At 39.7% G+C, this 22,342-nt stretch overlaps 2 protein-coding genes across 30 annotated transcripts in view; both read right to left on the bottom strand.

The window, feature by feature from the left end:
- Positions 1 to 343: 343 nt before the first annotated feature.
- TMEM35B (transmembrane protein 35B) lies at positions 344 to 4,183 on the bottom strand. 2 transcript variants are annotated; one of them, XM_009453422.4, is made up of 4 exons: positions 4,028 to 4,183; positions 2,597 to 2,777; positions 2,439 to 2,486; positions 344 to 930 (listed from the first exon to the last, which is right to left on the bottom strand). In XM_009453422.4, the coding sequence occupies exons 1-4, from the start codon at positions 4,133 to 4,135 to the stop codon at positions 755 to 757; spliced, it is 513 nt and encodes a 170-aa protein (XP_009451697.1). In that variant the 5' UTR covers positions 4,136 to 4,183; the 3' UTR covers positions 344 to 754. The 2 variants fall into 2 exon arrangements, with proteins under 2 accessions (XP_009451697.1, NP_001414843.1); NM_001427914.1 differs by lacking the exon at positions 2,439 to 2,486 and having other exon boundaries at positions 4,028 to 4,178.
- A 1,627-nt stretch (positions 4,184 to 5,810) lies between these two features.
- Positions 5,811 to 22,342, bottom strand: part of ZMYM6 (zinc finger MYM-type containing 6) — a 44,729-nt gene continuing 28,197 nt past the window's right edge. For 19 of the 28 annotated variants that reach the window (NM_001427913.1, XM_016958871.4, XM_016958872.4 and 16 more), the window contains 2 exons: positions 11,075 to 11,228; positions 5,811 to 7,764 (listed from right to left, as the gene is read on the bottom strand). In NM_001427913.1, the coding sequence (NP_001414842.1) occupies positions 5,933 to 7,764; positions 11,075 to 11,228 (1,986 nt within the window). In that variant the 3' untranslated portion in view covers positions 5,811 to 5,932. Of the gene's footprint in view, positions 7,765 to 9,047; positions 9,144 to 11,074; positions 11,229 to 22,342 lie in introns of all 28 variants that reach the window. The other 9 variants (XM_063804648.1, XM_063804861.1, XM_063805311.1 and 6 more) reach the window with 2 other exon arrangements.

The following is a 22,342-nucleotide window of genomic DNA, read 5'->3' as shown; positions in this document are numbered from 1 at the left end:
TGTTAGCTCTGCACATCTAATATGTCAGAGAAAAAAAGGAGTGGGAGGGAATCTCTAATGTGTCTCAAAGGGCATAGGCAGAAGCAAGTACTTAAGCTCTGCATACAGAACCTGTACGTTTTAATTATGTATTAAAAACCTTAAAAACATGCATGTGTTTTGAACCAGCACCCTCACTTCTAGGGGAAGAAAATAAGTATGCAAAAGTGATTTACTGTGAGGCTTACGAGAGCAAAAAATTGAGAATAACCCAAATGTTCCTCATGGGGGATTAAATACATTATAGTACATCCTTGCAATGGAATACTATGCAGCCATTAACAGCAATGAGGCAAAAGAGACATGAAACAGCGTTATAGTTTATAAGGTTTTAAAAGGAGGAAATAAAATAGGATATATGGTTTTATTTTCATTTAAAAATATATATATCTGTTTAAAGGCACAGAAAAAAGTTCAGAGGTATACTTACACCAAGGCATTAAAAGTGGTTATTTGGGGCATCAGAATTTTGGTTGATTTAAATTTCTTTTCTGCTTATTTTGTATTTTCATATGACATGAGGAATGTTAATATGCATAACATGTACTCCTCACAAAAGAGTAGTAAAGCTAAAAAGAGAAAGCAGTGCCAGGTAGACAAAATGTCTCTTTCAACACTGGCTGACCCTGGATATTATACTGGTAACAAGATGATAGACTGTGTTCTACCATGTTCCTGCTGTGACAGCTGCATGGCATAAAGAGACAGAGATGCTCTACTTCCAGGATTCCTTGAATGTACTTAGAGTCTTCTTCCTAGTGGGTCTGACCACCTTCTTAGTCTGGGCTAAGAGCTGGCCGACATTCAGCAGCAGCAGGAACCCCAGGCAGACAATGGCCGGGATACAGGTGCTTAGTGACTCTTTCAGAGCTGCCAAGGTGAAGATAGCCCCTGGAATGGAAAGTGAGGTCCCTGAGGCTCCTTGGAAGAACCCAGGAGATCCAGGAGCTCAGGGCTCTCTAGTTTAGGCTGACCCACTCCAGCCCAAGCCCTCCCATTAAACACCCCCACCACTCCTAACGCACATTCCCAAAACTAGCGGCATTCATCTCTAGCCTCCTGGAGAAAGCAGGACCAGGAAATTAGAAGCCTCTTGAACAACAGCAGCAGTGGCAACAGTTGCCCCTCTCAGAGGACAAGAAAGAAACGGGAATGACCCAGCCAAATAGGGCAGTGGCTAGAGTGGATAGATTTTAGAAAAAAAAATCTCCCTGATCCTTCTCCTTTCCTTTTTTTTTTTTTTTTTTTTTTTTGAGGCAGAGGCTTGCTCTGTCACCCAGGCTGGAGTGCAATGGCGTGATCTCCTGCCAGCCTTCTGAGTAGCTGGGCTACTGGGTTCTGGGTACTGGCTTCAAGCGATTCTCCTGCCTCAGCCTCCTGAGTAGCTGGGATTACAGGCGCGCACCACCACGCCTGGCTAATGTTTGTATTTTTAGTAGAGACGGGGTTTCATCATGTTGGTCAGGCTGGTCTTGAACTCCTGACCTTGTGATCCGCCCGCCTCGGCCTCCCAAAGTGCTGGGATTACAGGCGTGAGCCACCATGTCTGGCCCCTTCTCCTTTCTTAATCCTACATCTACTAAGATTAAGATGGAGGGAAGGACTAGCCCAGGGGCTGTTGGTTGGAGGTATGGGAAAGATCTGAAAATGGGAGAAGCTCCAGAGATGGAAGCAAGCCTGGTAGCAGTGGCAGCAATGGTAACAGATGCCAGGGCATATAGAAGAGCCTGAAGATATCTGGCCTTTGAAGCAACAGCTGTCTTTGTATATCAGCAGTTCCTGTGGGCAGAGCTACTTGAGGGGGACTCCCTAGGGAAATTCTCTGCCTTCCTGTTCAAGGTTCTCCAGCTTCCCTGCTCTCTACACCAATCTGCCAGACACATGCATCAAATGGCAGCTGCTCCTCCATCCCCTCATCCCAGGAGTGGATGTGTGGAGGAAGGAGCAGAGGCGCTGAGCTTGCAATATATCTTCACAAGGCAATACTATGCAGCCATTAGAATTGAGGAGGTAGAAGGTACACTTAACATGTGATAATGTTCTAGCACATTAAGTTTAAAAAGTACCTGTGCTAGGCCGGGCACAGTGGCTCACGCCTGTAATCCTAGCACTTTGGGAGGCCAAGGCGGGCAGATCACGAGTTCAGGAGATCGAGACCATCCTGGCTAACATGGTGAAACCCTGTCTCTACTAAAAATACAAAAAAATCAGTCGGGCGCTGTGGCAGGCGCCTGTAGTCCCAGCTACTCGGGAGGCTGAGGCAGGAGAATGGTGTGAACCCAGGAGGCGGAGGTTGCAGTGAGCAGAGATAGTGCCACTGCAGTCCAGCCTGGGCGAAAGAGCGAGACTCCATCTCAAAATAAATAAATAAATAAATAAATAAATAAATAAATAAATACCTGTGCTAGTTTGAAGACCATGGAAACTGTGGTAGAGCAGGAAGTGCTCTTGATCCCAGAGAAAAAAGAAGGGTGGCAACAGTAAGGGGGAACAGCCAGGTCTTTCCATAATCCTCCCCCAGAAGACCCCATTTTCTCAAGCCAGTTGGCCCCCTTACCCATCATGAGCAGAATCAAGAACAAGTTACTGATCTCTTGCAGCATCGGTGGGCCCATGACCAGCAGCAACCCAGCCAGCAGTTCCAGAAAGCCCACAGCTATTTGGTAGTTCAGGGGATCTGGCTGGTAGCCAAATACCTTCAGCGGGAACACCTCAGCAAACTGCACGAACAGGGCATTCTAGGGGTGGCAAGGAATGCCTGTTAGCCTCATTGTTCAACAAGGATGAGCTCCCCAGATGCTCCATGGCATATCTATGCGTGTGCCCTCAACTTCCCAGAGAAAAGAACTACTACTCTAGGTCAGGTCCAGGGCTGAGGCCAGCCTGAAGAGGAGAGGGCTGCCCTGTGGCGCTGAGCTTTGGAATCAGGAAACAGGCTCCATGCTCCAAGTGGTACAGAGATTGATTTTCTCACTAGACCTCTCAAGAGATTACAACCCAGCCCCAAATCCCAGGAGGAGGGGGCTGGGCTTGGCTCCCTAGTGCCAAGGCCTGGGGAATTCCACAGTTTCCTTCTTTGTGCCTGGCCTGGTTTCTCTTAAGGCTGCTGTACAGGGAATATTTGGAGGTGAGGCAGAGTTAGGTGGGCTCAAAGTGACTCTTCTTGTCAAGGCAGGCCCTCCCCTGAGTCAAATGACAACTTCATCCTTACTTTCGGGGATACTTTTTCCTGTTCCCACTCCTCAGCTCTACCTCCCCTCCTCAGCTCTGCTGGGAAGCAGCTCTAAGCTGTCTGTCTCTGGGGATTTATCCAGGCCTTGGAGAGAGATGCCAGCAGAGGTCTACAAGTCTGGCTCTTTTGAGGGACTGGGGAGATTGGTGAACAGGATATGAAAGCTTTCCCATGAGTCTGGAACTAGACAGAAGGCTGAAAGACGACTTCAGGGCATCCCTCTCAGGCTTCCGAGAGAGGCTTCCCTCTCTGGGTTCCGAGTTAGGAGTGTCTAGCTTGTGTCCTGCTTCCTGACTAGATGTGCAATCTTTAGCAGATATACCTGCCCTTCAGGGCGGACTTCCTTCCCTGCAAAGCCAGGATTACTACACCCCAACCCCACGAACCTCCCAAAAACTGAAGCAAACGGCGAAAAGAGGGAAGAGAGCGGGGAGTGAGCTCATTTTCCCACCGCATCATCCTCCCCCAGGGTCCGGGGTGGTGGGAGGGACCTCCTAAGGCTCTAGATTTGCCTGGGGCCACCAATATTCTGCAGGAAGGGGAGGTTCTGTCCCCTTCCGTCTAGGGAAGATCCAGAGAACTCGAGGAACTCCCCAGGCAGGACCTGCGCCTCAGTCGAAAGCCAGGCGCGTTCCCCCAGCTCCAGCTGAGCCTCGGAAGCCCGAAGGCTGCCTGCCGGGCCGGGGGCGAGGAGCGGCAGGGCGGAGCACACGCCGCCGCGGGCCCGATCCCCTGCCGCCCGCCCGCGCCTCTCACCATCCGCTCCGAAACTGGAGCCGAGATCTCCTCCGAGAGCTTGGCCAACCCCACGAGCGCGAAGAAGCCGCCCAGCAGTACACGCAGCACCGAAAGCAGGAGCGCCATGGCCGCGCTCCCCCCACCGTGGGTTGGCCCCGCCGAAAACCCGCCCCTGCCGCCGGCTCATTTCCTCCCTCCCCGGGGCAGCCGGAAGACTCTCGCCTGAGCTACCGTCCCCCACCCTCCAGGGGGTCGCGAGGCTGCAGTACTGGGGCAGGGCGCCCCCATCTTACAGGTGGGGACACTTGAGGACCACTGGCTGGTAACTGACTAAACCGGCACCTTTGGATTCAGGGAGTGTTTCCCAGCCAATACGGAGTGCTAGCAGACACGGGTGGGTGTCTGGGTGCGGTTCAGCTACCATCAAAAGACCCCGGGCTTCGTTCCTGCCTGTGCCACACTAGCTGTGGGATCTGAGCTGTCACCCACCCCAAAGGGCCTCAGTATCTGCATCTGTATATGGGGATAACTCAGTTCTCCAGAGTTTGTAACAGGCCTAGCACAGTGCCTGCACATGTTAAGAGCTCAGAAAGTTATTTGTAAATTAGTAAATTAATTTATAAAATTGTAATAAATCAATAACCATTAATTATTAAACAAGTCTCTTTGCCTGAGATATCTTTTCCCTCTAATTTATCTCGGCTGACAATGAAATGTGAAAGGTGTTTGAAAATTCAGATACTTGCATGGATAGAGAGGCTTTCACTGAACCAAGCCCTACAGTCCACTCCTGGCCCATTTGCTCTTACCTGGAAATCTGTCTAAAGCTGGGATGGGCAAACCATGGGCCAAATTTGGCCAGATGTCTGATTTTTTTCCATGCTTCTCCCCTTCCCCCAAGCTAATAATGTTTGTTTACATTTTTTATGATAAAAACATTTTTTAAAGAAGCTTGTGTGACATAGGAAAATTATATGAAATTCATATTTCAGTGTTCACGAATAAGTTTTATTTAAAAACAGCCACACATCTGCATATTGTCTATGGCTGCTTTTGCACTGCAACTGCAGAATTGAGTAGTTGTGACAGTATGGCCTGCAAAGCTGAAAATATTTACTATCTGGCTCTTTATTTAAAAAGTTTGCTAAGCCCTGGTATATTGGGCCAGAAAGCCCCAAGCAGGGGTCTCAAATCCCCCTGCTGCTTCCATTTATAGTTACCCAAGCTGCTTAGATCTATCTTTTTCCAGCTGGGCACGGTGGCTCACACTTGTAATCCCAGCACTTTGGGAGGCCGAGGCAGGTGGATCACTTGAGGTCAGGAGATAGAGACCAGCCTGACCAATATGGTGAAACCCCGTCTCTACTAAAAAAAAAATACAATAGACGGGCATGGTGGCACATGCCTGTAACCCCAGCTACTTGGAAGGCTGAGGCAGGAGAATTGTTTGAACCTAGGAGGCAGAGGTTCCAGTGAGCCGAGATCACGCCATTGCACTCCAGCCTGGGCAACAAGAGCAAAACTCCATCTCAAAAAAAAGATCTATTTTTCCACCTACTCACAACCTTGCAGGGGTAAGTAGCTGGTTGGCTAGAAGACTGAAATGTTCCACTTGCTTCTAAAGGCCAAGCTGTTTCAACATCCAGGTTGTGCTGTTACATTATAAACTGGGCTTCTCATTACCTGCAGTCTTTGTCACTAATCCAAATTTAATGAAATAACTAAATTTTCTACCCTAGATTATAATTATACATAATTATTTATAACAATCATAATTATTAAATTCCTCAACAAAAAGGGAAAAATTATTAAAACATTTAATAACTGAAAACACAAATCCACATTAGGAAATTATCTTTTAGGATACTTATACAAAACTTAACACAAGATTATTGACTTCACTGATAAGCAATGTGCATATTGCTACTCTTTCTCCTTCACTAATTTTTCTATCCTTGGAATTAAAGATGTGACTGCAAGTCTTAGGGCAGGGCCAGAACCCAACAGATTTTTTTGTTTTGACTCAGTCAAAGCTGAAAAGGCAGCATCACATAAATAAACAGTTGAAAAGGGTAATAAAAATTTCATTGCCCTTTCATGGAGTTCTGGGTAACTTGTCTTTGCATTTATCCAAAACTGAGTTACAGACACTGATTTAAATAGTGCTTGTAATCCTAAATCTGAAGATAGCTGTGTTAGCTTTTCTTCTTCGAAGTCGGTGAGATTATTATTTTGGTGATTCATAAAAGGGTGAATTATCCACAAATTTCCTGAACGCAAGTCTTGTTCTGGTGGAAAACAGTCACTGAACACTTGAGAAAGTCCTTCCAGGTGCTCAAAAATAATCCTTGTGATGTCTGTCATATTTAAGCCTGATGAATTTGAGAATTCAGAAAATGAAGGGAACATGTCATAATCATTCTCTTGTGTGCGCTTCAACCACATTTTTAACTTTCTCTTAAATACATCAATTTTATTACACAAATTGAAGAAAGTAGTCAAAGTTCCTTGGAGACTTAAATTTAATTCATTTATAAGTGAAAATATATCTGATAAGTAGGCCAGCTTTCCAACCCATTCCTCATCATGAAAATACTTGGCCAAATCTGAATGCTTTTGACTTAAAAATATTTCAATCTCATGTCGTAATTCAAATAATCTTTTTAACATCCTCCCTCTTGATATCCAACGTACTTCAGCATGAAGCGGTAAACTCACATGCTCAGATCCCATCTCTTCACACAAAATTGTTAACATACGTGAATTTAATGCATTGCTCTTTATAAAACTTAAAATTTGTGCTGACTGCAAAAGAATTTTATGTAAACATGGAGACAACTTTTCTGCCACTAAACGTTCACGGTGAATAAAACAATGTGTAAATGCCGCTGTATTCATGGCAACTTCTTGAATTTTTGCTTTTAAACCAGAATACCTGCCAGTCATGCTTGCAGCCCCATCGGTACAGAGACCAACACAATGTTTCCAATTCAGAGATTTACTATCAATATATTTATTTATTAGTTCAAATATTTCAAAGCCAGTTATTTGAGTAGGCATTTCAATGCAAAATAATAATTCTTCTTTTACATCACGACAATCATAATCAATGAAACGAATATAGCACAAAAGAAGTGTGATATTTGAGATTTCTGATGACTCATCTATCTGAAGGGCAAACCACTTTGACTCTCTGACCTTTTGAATCAGCTGGTCTTCAATGTCTGCAGATAGTTCATCAATCCTGTGTTGAATTGTAACATTAGAAAGTGGAATAGTTTTCATTTTGTCTCCAGCACTTGAACCCAAAACTTCTGAACACATTTCTACTAAATATGGTTTAATTAATTCTTCAGCAATGGAGAATGGCTTCTTGCTTGCAGCAGTTTGGAAAGCAATTAAATAAGAAGCTTTCACAAGTGACTTTTCAACTAGTAAACACTTTTTTAAAGAACTATTTTGACATTCCATTTCTAAAGATTTTTGTTCAAAAAAATCTACTGGTTTGTTTTCTAATTCTGAATGTTTTGTCTTCAAATGATGAGAAAGATTTGCTGGCTTCATGTTTTCACTGGATAAGATCTCTCCACAAATGACACACTGTGGCCTTGGTGAACTTTCTTTTGATCCAGGACAGATAATAAAACCAACTTTTAAATATTCTGTATCATAAGTCTGGAAAAAACCTAATCTTTTTTTCTTTGAAGGTGGAGAATCAAGTTCTGCATCATTTTTTTCATTAGGCATAGGTAAATCTAAATGAAATATTTGAATCACTGTTATTTTCAAGAACAAATAAGCAATGTTCTTTATGTATCTCCCCACATATTTAAAATTCATATTTTGTTACTATTTCTATTTATCAAAAGAATGCACTGGTAAAAGTTTAAGCACAAGTCATAATACTTCCAATGATGCTACTGAAAACTGAATTTCTCCTTTGCCCAAAGCTTGATCACTAGGTATAATAAAACTGTAGGATGTGGTACATGTACAAGTAATCCCAAGCACCCAATAGGTTATTGAAATTAGGGCTGAAGACCATGATACACATCAAATTAACAATAAACTTTTTGGCTGAGCAGGGTGGCTCACACCTATAATCCCAGTGCTTTGGGACGCCAAGGTGGGTGGGTCACTTGAGCCCTGGAGTTAGAGACCAGCCTGGGCAACATGGTGAAACTCCATCTCTACATTTAAAAAAAAAAGAAGAAAAAAAAAAATTGGCTGGATGCAATGGCACACACCTATAGTCCCAGCTACTTGGGTAGCTAAAGCAAGAGGATTGCCTGAGCCCAGGAGGTTAAGCCTGCAGAGAGCCATGATCACACCACTGCACTCTTGAGACTACGTCTCAAAAAAAACCAAAAAGAATAAATTTTTTATTGGTGATTGACACTGGTGTCAAAAAAATTTTTTAAAGAAAAAGAAAAAAAAGGCCAGGCATGGGGCTCACACCTGTAATCCGAGCACTTTGGGAGGCCAAGGCAGGCAGATCACCTGAGGTCAGGAGTTCGAGACCAGCCAGGCCAACGTGGTGAAACCCCGTCTCTACTAAAAACACAAAATTAGCCAGGCATGGTGGTACATGCCTATAATCTCAGCTACTTGAGAGGCTGAGGCAGGAGAATCGCTTGAACCCGGGAGGCGGAGGTTGCAATGTGCCGAGATCATGTCATTGCACTCCGGCCTGGGAGACAAGAGTGAAACTCCATCTCAAAAAAAAAAGAAAGAAAAGGAAGAAAAAGAGACAGAAAAATAATGTTTTACTTTCAAACAATCCAGAAAAAAAAAGAAAATAAATATTGCAAAAAGTTAACATTTCATTAATCTGGATGAAGAGTATACTAGTGTTGACTGTACTGTATATTCAACCTTTCTGAATTTTGATACTCAGTGTCAGTGAGGTTGTAGAGAAATGGATCCTCCTGAACACTGCTGGTTGGAGCATACATTGATGTAACTTTTCAGGAGGGCAATTTAGTCAACAGGTATCAAAATACTTAAGAATAGATGATAGGCCGGCGCGGTGGCTCACGCTTGTAATCCCAGCACTTTGGGAGGCTGAGGCGGGCGGATCATGAGGTCACGAGTTCGAGACCAGCGCTGCCAACACTGTGAAATCCCGTCTCTACTAAAAATACAAAAGAAAATTAGCTGGGCATGGTGGCGGATGCCTGTAATCCCAGCTACTCAGGAGGCTGAGGTAGGAGAATCGCTTGAACCTGGCAGGTGGAGGTTGCAGTGAGCCGAGATCGCGCCACTACACTCTAGCCTGGGCGACAGAGATAGACTCTGTCTCAAAAAAACAAACAAACAAACAAACAAAAAAAAACGATGATAGTCTTTGAATCAATACTTCCACTGATTAGGATTTATCCTAAGGACATAATTAGGCAAGTGGACAAAGATCCATTAACATAGCTTAACCCAACATTGCTTATAATGCAAATATCTAAATTTCCAATCTTACGGAGTTGGTTATATTATATACACTGAAATCTATGTTAAGAATCTCATACCCAGGTAACAAATCTGCACATGTACCCCCTGAATAAAATAAAATAAACATAATAAAATAAAAATTGGAAAAAAATAATCTCAATGTATATTTAAATTTATATTGTTGTGGAATAATGTTTCCAATGCAATGTCAAATGAAAAAGTAATTTCGATTGTTAGAAAACAATTCGAGATTTATTCTTTTAAAAAAGACGGAGTTTCACTCTTGTTGCCCAGGTTGGAGCACAATGGCGCGATCTCAGCTCACCGCAACCTCTACCTCCCAGGTTCAAGCGATTCTCCTTCCTCAGCCTCCTGAGTGGCTGGGATTACAGTCCTGTGCCACCATGCCCAGCTAATTTTGTATTTTTAGTAGAGATGGGGTTTCACCATGTTGGTCAGGCTGGTCTCAAACTCCTGACCTCAGGTGATCCGCCCATGTTGGCTTGCCAAAATACTGGGATTATAGGCATGAGCCACCGCGTCTGACCAACAATTCAATATTTAATCTAGAACTCAAAACATAAGCACACACACACACACACAAACATACACACACACATACACACATATAGATGCCCACAGATCCTTTAGTACTCTCCATGTGTGAACGTGTATATAATATAAATTCAGGTACAAATAATATATTGTTTTAATAGGAATATAAAATAAATTTCCTGAGGATGGAAAACAGGATTCTGCTTGACTTCTACCAAAATAAAGGTACCCTACATAAAAACTTACTACTTGTTGACAGACTAAGCTTTTAAATATAGTGTATTCTATGAAGTAAAATTATTATTAAAAACAAAAATCAGGCCAGGGGCGGTGGCTCATGCCTGTAATCCCAGCACTTTGGGAGGCCGAGGCAGGCAGATCACCTGAGGTCAGGAGTTCAAAACCAGCCTGGTCAAAGTGATGAAACCCCGTCTCTACTAAAAATACAAAAATTAGCCGGGCATGGTGGCAGGCACCGGTAATCCCAGCTGCTCAGGAGGCTGAGACAGGAGAATCGCTTGAACCCAGGAGGCAGAGGTTATAGGGAGCCAAGATCACGCTATTGCACTCCAGCCTGGGCAACAAGAGTGAAACTCCATCTCAAAAAAAACAAACAAACAAACAAAAAAAAAACCAATGCTTTAGGCACAGTAGACTATTAAAGCAATTGAAAATCTAAGGGTAGTGGGATTAAAAGTAATACTTCACAACTTTTTCAAGTAAAGCTCAAACAATTTTCATCGTCACCAATACCTCAGATAAATTAATTGTACTGTTAGCAACTGACAACTGAATTCGCAGTATTTAAAAAAAAAAACAGGTTAAATCATTAATGCTTTTAACTAAAACTGTATGTTAGTAATTATAATAGCTTGTTATGATAGCTGGTTATTAGTGTTAATAATTATGAAAGCAATAAATTAAGTATTCAAAGCATGTGATCCAAGAAAAGGAATGTTTTCACATTTAAGAATCTGTCAATTATTTTCTTTTCCTTTCTTAAAAAACAAAAACAAACAAGCCAGAAAACAAGCTTTGTACATGGGAACGCACAAGGATACATACCTGTCTGACATTCTTTGTGCTGTGTATGTGGTTTGCAAGAAGTGGCCTTGGTCTGTGTGACGGGTTTGCATGATATGCCTTTGTTCTTTAAAAGCCTGGAAGGCTGGGAAGATTGGGAAGATGGAAATTTCATAGCATCTGCCTGTGTACTTTCCTAGTTAAAAGCAAATTCAGAAACCAAAGAAAGATTTTTTTTAGTACCTTATCACTGACTATAATTGCTATCAATTGAAAGTTCATATACATCAAGAGAAATATAATTCCTCTGAAAGAGTGGTTGCAATAAAAAAGTCACCTTGGAAAATACACAGATTCCTACTTCTCCCAATCAGTATTAGTTTAATTTACTGATTTTAAAAAACATTTATAAATATAAATAAAAAAATATATGTATAAACTATAAATATAAAAATATATGTATAAACTATAAATATAAAAATATATTTATAAACTATATAAAAATTATACATATAATATATATTTTTAAAATAAGTATGATCAAAACAATGAAAACAATTGTTAATCTTGCTGATTAGGACAACTGGCTACTCAGAAAAATTAGATCCAACCTCAGACCATACACAAAAATATATTCCACATCAATTAAAGATCTCAGGAAAAAAAAAAAGAACTAAAGTCACTAGAGAACTTTCAAATAAACAGATCACAAAGTATTCTTTTCTTTTTTCTTTTTTTTTTTTTTGAGACGGAGTCTCACTCTGTCAACTCAGGCTGGAGTACAGTGACACAATCTCAGCTCACTGCAACCTTCACCTCCCAGGTTCAAGCAATTCTTGTGCCTCAGCCTCCTGAGTAGCTGGGACCACAGGCGTGCGCCACCACGCCTGGCTAATTTTTTATATTTTTAGTAGAGATGGTGTTTCACCATGTTGGCCAGGCTGGTCTCAAACTCCTGACCTTGTGATCCGCCCACCTCGGCCTCCCAAAGTGCTGGGATTACAGGCGTGAGCCACCACTCCCGGCTGGGATCACAAAGTATTCTTAAATAAAACACAAAAGAGTAAATCAAAGTAGAAAAGACTGATACATTTGACTACCTCAAAATTTAAAACTGCTCAGATGATCCAGGATAATCTCCCTATTTTAAGGTTAGCTGATTAGGAACCCTAATGCCACTTGCCACCTTAATTCACCTTTGCCATGTAATGTAACATATTCACAGATTCTGTGGACAAGGACATGGACATCTTTGGGGGGCTACTATTCTGCCTATCATAATAAAGCTCTTAAAAAGTAAATTAATTTTTTTTTTTTTTTTGAGACGGAGTCTCGCTCTGTCACCCAGGCTGGAATGCAGTGGCATGATCTCAGCTCACTGCAACCTCTGCCTCCTGGGTTCATGCCATTCTCCTGCCTCAGCCTCCCGAGTAGCTGGGACTACAAGCACCCGCCACCACGCCCAGCTAATTTTTTTTGCATTTTTAGTAGAGATGGGATTTCACCGTGTTAGCCAGGATGGTCTCAGTCTCCTGACCTCGTGATCCGCCCACCTTGGCCTCCCAAAGTGCTGGGATTACAGGCGTAAGCCACCGTGCCCGGCCAAAAAGTAAAGTTTTTTAATCCAAAAAAAAAAACTTCTGTAAACAAAGGTCTTTATAAAACAAAGTTATAGGGCAAACAACAGAGTGGAGGAATGTACTTAAAACATGTGTATTCACTCAATATTTATTTCCTGAATGTTTACTACAAGCCAGGCACTGTTCTAAGCCCTGGAGATACCGCAGAAAACAAGACAAAGTTCTGCTCGTATGAGCCTTACATTCTAGAGGAAGACACAAAAAATAAACAACTAAAACAAATAATATATAATTCTAGGTAGTGATAAGTGCGATGAAGAAAATAAAGCAGCGTACAGGAATGGAGAGTGATGGCATGGAGGAGGGGCAATTCTGAAGTAAACATCTGAGCAGAGACCTTTTGAATTATTCAAAAGAGTAAGCCATGCAAAGGTCTAAGGTCTGAAGAGTCCAGGCAGGCAGACTATAGGTGCAAAAACCCTGAAGTGGGAGAAAGCTTGGCATGCTTTAGGAACATCAACAAGAACAAGGCTGAAAGACAGTAAGCAAGGGGAGAATGATACATTTGGAGAGGTAGGCAGAAACTAAATTGTATAGGATCTGGAAGGTCTCAGTCAAAAACAAAATTAGGATTGTATTTTAAATGTGATGGGAAGCCATTGGAGGTTATATTTAAATTTAATTTAAACAAAAGTAATACATGAACTCAGTGCAAAATTCAAAATGTATAGAAGTATTGCATTGGTACAAAAATAATTGTGGTTTTTGCAATTAAAGTAATATATACATGAATGACTGCCGTCCACCCAGACTCAACCTTGAACACAACCACTGTTCCCAGTTTCTTAGACAGTTGTTCCCCCTTATCTGCTGGGAATATGTTCCAAGACCCCCAGTGGTTGCCTGAAACCATGGATCATACCGAACCCTATATACACATGTATATATGTGTGTATATATAGACATATATATATATATGTCTATATATATCCATAATATATCATAATATGGATATATACATATCTATACGTATATATGTATACATATATACTTACGTATATATAATATGTATACATATATACTTACATACGTATATATGTATATACGTATGTAAGTATATATGTATACATATACATATATACACACACACACACATACACACACACATATGTATGTGTGTATATATATATATAGTTCCAGGTAGTGGTAAGTGCTAAGTGCTCTCTCTCTATATATATACATATGTATATATGTATATAGGGTTTGGTATGATTCATGGTTTCAGGCAACCACTGTGTTGCCTGAAATATGTCTACAGGATTGTATACACATATACAATATATGTATATACGTTGTATATGTATATATGTTGCCTATATGTATATAGGGTTCTATATATATATACACACACACACTATGTTTTTTCTATACATATATACCTATGATAAAGTTTTATTTATAAATTAGGCATAAGAGGTTAACAGTAACTACTAAATAGAACAATTATAACAATATACTATAATAAAAGTTATGTGAAGGTACTCTCTCTCAAAATATCTTAATGTGCTGTACTCATCCTTCTTCTTGTGACCTGATAACTGAGATGGCTACTGACTAGTGATGGGTAGTATACACAGTGTGGATATGCTAGACAGAGATGATTTACATCCCAGGCAGAATGGCATGAGATTTCATCGTGCTACTCAGAATGGCACACAATTTAAAACTTACGAATTGTTTATTTCCGGAATTTTCCATTTAATATTTTCAAGCCACAGATAAGTGGCACTACTATATATCCTTCTAGAGATGGTGTATGTAATTAAACAAAGTTGCTTCTGACTACAAAGTGTAGCCTATTATTACCAAGATTCAGAACCTTGCTCTTGTCACTTAGCAAACTATCTTGGAGGTCCATTTACATAACATTGTATAAAGCTGCCTAATAACAGCTTGTATAGTATTCCATTATTAAATGTACCATAAGTAATCTGAAGAATCCCTGATGAACATATCTAGGATGTTATAAATATTTTACTATTATAAACAATGCTACAATGAGTATATTTAGACATAAATTAATTCTACATGTGCTAGTTTATCTACAGAATAAAGTCTTAGAAGTGTTGTTGGTGGGTCCCAAATATATAATTTTAATTCTGATGGTACTGATAGACATTATATCAAATTATGTGACCATTATCAATAGATGTGGGCCTTTCCCAGTATCCTAGTCAATAGAGTATTACCATTTTGTTATTTCTCAATGAGTGAAAAATTATTTTACTTTAGTGTAGTTAGATATTTTTCACATGTAAGCATTATTTGTAGTCCCTCTTCTGTGAACTCTCTATTCATATTCATTACCACTTTCCTTTATCTTTTGAAAAAAAAATTCTATGAATGTTTCTTTAACAGATGTGCCAAAAAATTCAAAGATTCACGTAATACACAATGAAAAAATAATTTTCCCTTTTAAAATTCTCCCCTAGTCATTCAATTATCCTTAGAGGCAACCACTATTACCCATTTATTAGTTGTCTTCCAGGGATAGTCTATACATATATACAAGTGTGTGTGTGTGTGTGTGTGTGTGTAGCACAAATGGCACCATGTTACACAATTGTGTCTTTTTTCACTTATGATATTTGAGACTGCTCTATGTCTGTATATACTGAGCTGCCACATTCTTTTTTAACAACTGTGTAATATTCCATTGTTATGGATATATACCTTGTTCAGTTTTAACTACAGCCTGAACAAGGCCACTGTGTATGCCTGCACAGCAACTCTACTTGCCAGGCCATATAAATAGGTGTGAAATTCAAAAAGGGTACATTTCAGACCCTGCCCATGTAGAGCTATTTTTTTCTAATTCACACAATAACTCAGAGTGAATGCACCATGGCCCTGACCACTGGTGAAATTTTAATTAGGTTGTTTTCAAGCTTCTGCTACTATAAACAATGCTATGATTAAAATCCTTGTACATGCTTCATTTCATAAATGTACAAAATGTATCTGGAAGATAAATTCCTAAAAATGGAGTTCCTGGGTAAATGGAAGTTAAAATTTTAACAGGTTCTACTAAATTGCCCTCTGCAGCACTTTTATCAATTTACACTCCTACTGGCAATAAGAATACCTTAGCAGTGTTATCCATCGTTTTTCTTTGCCAATCTAATTAAGCCATAGTTCTAACCAGCATTTCTCTCATTTTGAAGTTAAATATCTTTGCATATGTTACTTTTGCCCATTTTCCTACTGGCATTTAAAATGATTCATAGAAGCTCCTTGGGAATTTTTTGTTTTTGTTTTGTTTTTTGAGACAGTCTCACTCTGTCACCCAGACTGGAGTGCAGTGGCGTGATCTCGGCTCACTGCAACCTCCGCCTCCCGGGATCAAGCAATTCCTCGTGCCTTAGCCACCTGAGTAGCTGGGATTACAGGCATGTGCCAACACATTCGGCTAATTTTTGTATTTTTAGTAGAGAGAGGGTTTCACCATGTTGGCCAGGCTGGTCTTGAACTCCTGCCCTTAAGAGATTTGCCCACCTCGGCCTCCCAAAGTGTTGGGATTACAGGCATGAGCCACCGCACCTGGCCCATAGAAGCTCTTTACATATTAAAAAACACTAGATTTTTGTAACATGAGTTGTATGTAACCTTTTCATTTTGTCATTTGTCTTTTGATTTTGAAATATGGTTGAATTTCCCCATTGATTCTTTTATGGCTTCCGGGTTTTGTGACATATTTAGAAAGACCTCTACACTGTTAAAATTTTTTCCTATATTTTTCTGAGTACATACTTACAATTTCTTAAGTCTTTCTCCATCTGAACTTTATTTTGGTCTAAATTGTGAGGTGCAAATCTATATTTTCTTCCATATGTCTACTCAGTTGTCACAGCATTATTTATTAAATAATCTATATTTTTCCTACTGATCTGAAATGCCACCTCTATCATTACTAAATTCCCATATATTAAATATATATTTGGGCCAGGTGCTGTGGCTCATGCCTGTAATCCCAGCACTTTGGGACACCGAGGCAGGCGGATCACAAGGTCAGGAGTTCAAGACCAACCTGGCCAAGATGGTGAAACCCTGTCTCTACTAAAAATACAAAAATTAGCCAGGCGTGGTGGCACGCGCCTGTAATCCCAGCTACTCAGGAGGCTGAGGCAGAGAACTGCTTGAACCCAGGAGGCGGAGGTTGAAATGAGCTGAGATTGTACCACTGCACTCCAGTCTGGGCAAGACTCCGTCTCAAAAATATATATATATGTTTGGACCTATTTCTGGATTTCTTTTCTACTGGGTTGTCTGTCTATTCGTGCACCAGTACCAATTGTTTTAACTACGTAGCTTTATATCTGTAGTTTTCCTATAATTTCAATATGTGGAAACTTGCTCTTTGCCTCCCTTATTCTTTTCAGAATGTCATTGAAGGTTTTTGAGCGGAGGAATGACATGATCTGATTTGGGTTTTTAAAAGATCATTCTGGTAACAGTGTAGAGAAAAAACTGCAAAGGACAAAAATGGAAGCAGGAAGACAGATAGGTCACTGCAATAATCCAAAAGAATGATGATGCTCAGACTAAGGAGGTGGTAATGGAGGTGGTAAGAAGTAGGGATCACTGAAGAGAAGTCTGGAGGGATAAAAGGGTTCTGTTTTAGATATATTATTTGAGATGGCTGTTAATCATATAAGTGTAAATGTCAAGTTGGCAGCTGGATACAGGAATCTGGAGCTCAAAGGTCAGGGTAAGAGAAATAAATCTAAATAAATCTAGAAGGAATCAATCACCATCTAGGTGGTATTTAAAACCACAGGACTGGGCCAAGAGAAATGGCTCACACCTGTATCCTAGCATTTTGGGAGGCTGAGGCGGGAGGATGGCTTGAGTCCAGAAGTTTGAGACCAGCCTGGGCAACATAGCGAGACCTCATCTCTACTAAAAATGTACAAAGTTAGCCAGACATAGTGGCGTGCCGCTGTGGTCCCAACTACCAGAAGGCTGAGGTGGGAGGGTCTCTCAATCCCAGAAGGTGGAGGTTGCAGTGAGCTGAGATCATGCCACTGCACTCAAGACCCTGTCTCAATCAGTAAATAAATAAAACCACAGGACTGCATGAATTCACTAAAAGTAATGTAGACTGAGAAAAGGGCCAAGTATGATGTCCTGGAAGTTGAATGAAGAAAGTATTTCAAGAAAGGAGGAAAGAGTGACTGTGTTAAATACAGTAAATTGACTACCAGATTTGGCAATATAAAGACTGATAGCAATATTGACAAGAACAGTTTCAATGCAGTGGTGCAGACAAAAGCCTGACTGGAATGACCTAAGGAGAGATTACAGATAAGGAGACAGAGGTGGCAAGAACAGGCTACCTTTAGAGGAGTTTTTCCATAAAGAGAGCAGAGAAAAGGGATAGTTGCTGGAGGGCCATGGTGTTAAAAAAGGATTATTCTCAGATAAGATGTAGGACTGCATATTTTTGTGTTGATGAAAATAATGAGTTGAAAAGGGGGAAAATCCAGATTATAGAGAGACCACCTAAAAATCATTAAGAAAAAGATAATTCAACACAAAAATAGGTAAAAATTAAAAACAGGAAATTCAAACAAAATTCAAATGACCAAAAAACAGAAATATAAGCAAACCTACTGGTAATCAGTGACACATAAAATAAGATAACAGTAAGATACCACCAAACAGATTAGCAAAAAAAGTTTAAATTTGACAACACTAAATGATGGTGAGGCTGTAATATATGGGTACAGTCATAACTGTTGGTAGGGATAAAAGTTGGAACAGCCCTAAAAATGAAAATGCTCTTTGACCTAACAATTCTACTCTCCCATTTCTACACATCTACACACACAGGAGACATATACAAGGATATTCACTGTAGCGGATATTTTTATTTATTTATTTATTTAGAGACAGGGTCTCACTCTGTCACCCAGGTTGGAGTGCAATGGTGTGATCTCAGCTCACCGCGGCCTTGACCTACCTTCTAGGCTCAAGCAACCCTCCCACCTCAGCCTCCCAAGTAGCTGAGACTATAGGCGTGCACCACCATACCCAGCTAATTTTTTGGTATTTTTTTATAGAGATGAGGTTTCATCATGTTGCCCAGGCTGGTCTCAAACTCCTGGACTCAAGTGATCCTTGGCGTCCCAAAGTGCTGGGATTACAGGCGTGAGCCACCACACTTTGCCCCAGAGATTTTTTTTTTCTTTTTTTTGTTTTTGAGACAGGGTCTCTGTCACCCAAGCTGGAGTGCAGTGGTGCAATCAAGGCTCACTACAGCCTTGAACTCCTGGATTCAGGTGATTCTCTCATCTCAGCCTCCCAAGTAGCTGGGACTAGAGGCACTTGCCACCACCTAGCTAATTTTTTGTATTTTCAGTAGAGATGGGGTTTTGCCATGTTGTCTAGGCTGGTCTCAAACCCCTGAGCTCAAGAGATCTACCTACCTTGGCCTCCCAAAGTGCTGGGATTACAGACGTGAGCCACCGCGCCTAACTGCAAAGATTTTTAATAGCAAAAACCTGGAAACGATCTAATGTTCATCAGTAGGACAATGGATAAATAAAATGTGGTACCTATAGGCAAAACATTACTATAATCAACAGGAATGTACCAAACCTACTCAGTATCAACATGGATAGATATTTTTTAAAACAATATTAAATATTTTCCATTTAATATTAAATATTAAAGATTGTCTAAAAGAACACATGCTAAACTCATAATAGCAGTTGCTTCCAGGGATGTAAAAGGGAAACTAACTGGTAGTAGTGGTTAATTTTTTAAAAAAGAAGAAAAAGGTAGGGGAAAGAAACTGAGCAAATAAACCAAATCTAACAATGGTTAATTCTGGATAGTGGGAATATCATAGAGCAGGGGTTGCCAAACTATGGCCTGTGCACCACATCCAGCCCACCATCTGTTTTTGTAAATAAAATTTTACTGGAACACAGCCACACTCACTCTTTCATGTATTATTTATGGCAGCTTTTCACTACAATGGCAGAGGTGACAGAGTCTACAATTGCAACCATAGAGCCTGCAAAGTTTAAAATATTTACTATCTAGACTTTTATAGAAAAAGTTTGCTGAGTTTTACAGATTTTCCTCTTTGTAATTTTCTGTATTTTTCACCTTTCCCAAAAATTTAAAATCATTTAAGTAACTTGAGGGAGATTCACAACAAAGTTCTCAGAGAAACCAAGAAAAGATTCTAAAACTGTCAGGTGTTTTTTTTTTTTTTCACATTGTAAGAGCACTAGATTATTTATTATACTTTTTATAGACTAAAGTAAAAATATTAATCAAAACTATTCTGTAACATAGTTTAAATGACTGGTGAATTATAGAAATACTCCACATAGGGAAAACATATATAGGGCAGCTACATGAAATATGAGGTATATGTTCCTAAAGAACTAAATAATTCAAAACTAACATAATTCAAGACTAATTATCTCATATATACAGAGGAAAGAAGCATTCTCAGAGTACATAAATCTACAACTAATATAGAATGTTTTTATGAATACATGTTAATACTTACTAATATATAATAATACATTAATACCTTGATTATACAATTGTGTGGTTAATAATTAATGTACAACACAGTGATTTATTATGTAATTTTAAAATATAATTTAATGCACAATACATAATATTCAAATAAATACCAAGTTAACTTAATGACAGTTAATTATCTAATGTGGTATACTGCTTGAAAATAATTAAGGAGAAATTACTATCATCTTTCAATAACACAAATAATGAGAGAGTTACGAGACACTAAATTAGGATAAGCTACCTCTCCACATTACAGTGAAGGCTGGTCTGATTCCTTGGAAGATTTTTGCTAAAGAATGACTCTAATGTGGTTTGAGAGCTTTTTCTTTCTTTTTTTTATCACTGAGGATTTCTTGGTATGCAGACACATTTTTCATCTTTAGACTTGCCACCACGAACAGCAATCCACATTTAGATCACCTTCAAAAATAGTAATTGCTGCTAAAATATGGTCAAAAGCCTATGGCAGTCACTTTACTGTTAGTTGTGCCCAAGGCCCGGATTGACTGCAAAGCAACTCTTCCAGTTGCTTTTGTTCTTCTAATTCTAGCAAGACTTCCTTTATTAATCCATGGGGGACAACCCAAGCAAATATTCAATATCCTCTTCAGGAACTCTGTGCAAATCTACCTTCTGTTCTACTTACACAGATTCCCTATTAGCAGGTGTTATGTTGTCTTCCAAGTTAAAGCCTCTTTAAATTATGGTAAAGCTGAAATGTTTTCATAGCTTTGGAGTTAGCAGATACAGCTTGCCAGCGCATTTTTATATTCCTAAAACCTTGGTGGGCTTTAAAATTGGAGAACCAGCCATAACTTGTAGTAAACCTTTTGTCTCACTGTCACCTCTTTTCAAATCAAAATCAAAATACTGATGCCTTAGCATAGATGATAGATTGCCCTCAGGGGTGCATTATGGCAGCACTGATCTTGCAACTTGTGTTACCAGAATTTTTTTCCATTTATTCCATTATCATTGCCTGGTTATAATTTTTGTGAACTAAGAGGCATACCTGCTTTAATACTGCTTTCAGTTTTTTGAGCACTACTGCTAATATTCTGCTGGGTACACTCTCCTAAATTAATAGCATGAGATATCACAGCAGTGGTTTGGTCATCTTCATAGATTTTTTTATCACATCTAACTTTTGTTCTAAAGTTATTAAATTTGGGGCACATTTTTTAGCACTAGCACCACCACTTAATATAACACTTAAATGGCATTGTTCTACGATATAAAAAAAGTTTTAATTATATCAAGAGCAAATGTTAGGACAGCAGCACAAGCTGGGCGCCATCGGCTCATGCCTGTAATCACAACAGCTTGGGAGGTTGAGGCGGGAGGATCACTTGAGGCTAGGAGTTTGAGACTAGCCTGGGCAACATAGCAAGACTGAGACCCTATCTCAACAAAAGAAAAAAAACAAAATAAGCTGTGTGTGGTGGCAGACACCTGTGGTCCTAGCTCCTCAGGAAGCTGAGGTAGGGGACTGCTTGAGCCCAGGATTTCGAGGTTGCAGTGAGCTATGATCATGCCACCGCACTCCAGCCTGGGCAACAGAGCAAGACCCTGTCTCAAAAAAAAAAAAAAAAAAAAAAAAAAAAAAAAAAAAAAAGCATAACAGTCATCAAAAACATTAACCCAAGACCTGATACAGTATCATGTGATACTAATAAAGGATGATGGGAATTTTGTTTTCCTGCTAAAGTGATGCTGATACAGGGCAACAATGCCATAATTTGCAATCAGCCGGCCAGACTTGGAAGTATGCATTTCTTGAACGTTTCTTTTAATTTTGAGAAGTCTCACAATATTTCAAATTTGAGACATAAAGTGAAAGTCTAAATATATTTTTACTTTGCACTATTTTCAGTCTCACATAATTCAAAGTTGCATAAAACAGGACTACACTGAACTTTCAAAACTTAAAGGAAAATACTTGAATATAGTAAAAGAGAAAAATAATGTAGTTTTGTTATTTCCAACCAGGTGGAATTAACAAGAATTTAAATAAATTAAAGAACCTGAATACAAATAATAAAATAAATCAAGAATGCATTCTTACTAATGATCTAAGATTAAACTGTAAGATTCAAAACAAAAGCACACCATCTATTACTCC

The sequence above is a fragment of the Pan troglodytes genome, chromosome 1, assembly GCF_028858775.2.
Source record: "Pan troglodytes isolate AG18354 chromosome 1, NHGRI_mPanTro3-v2.0_pri, whole genome shotgun sequence".
Lineage (NCBI taxonomy): Eukaryota > Metazoa > Chordata > Mammalia > Primates > Hominidae > Pan > Pan troglodytes.
The sequence above is the reverse complement of the archived record's forward strand: the minus strand, read 5'-3'. Positions and strand labels throughout refer to the sequence as shown.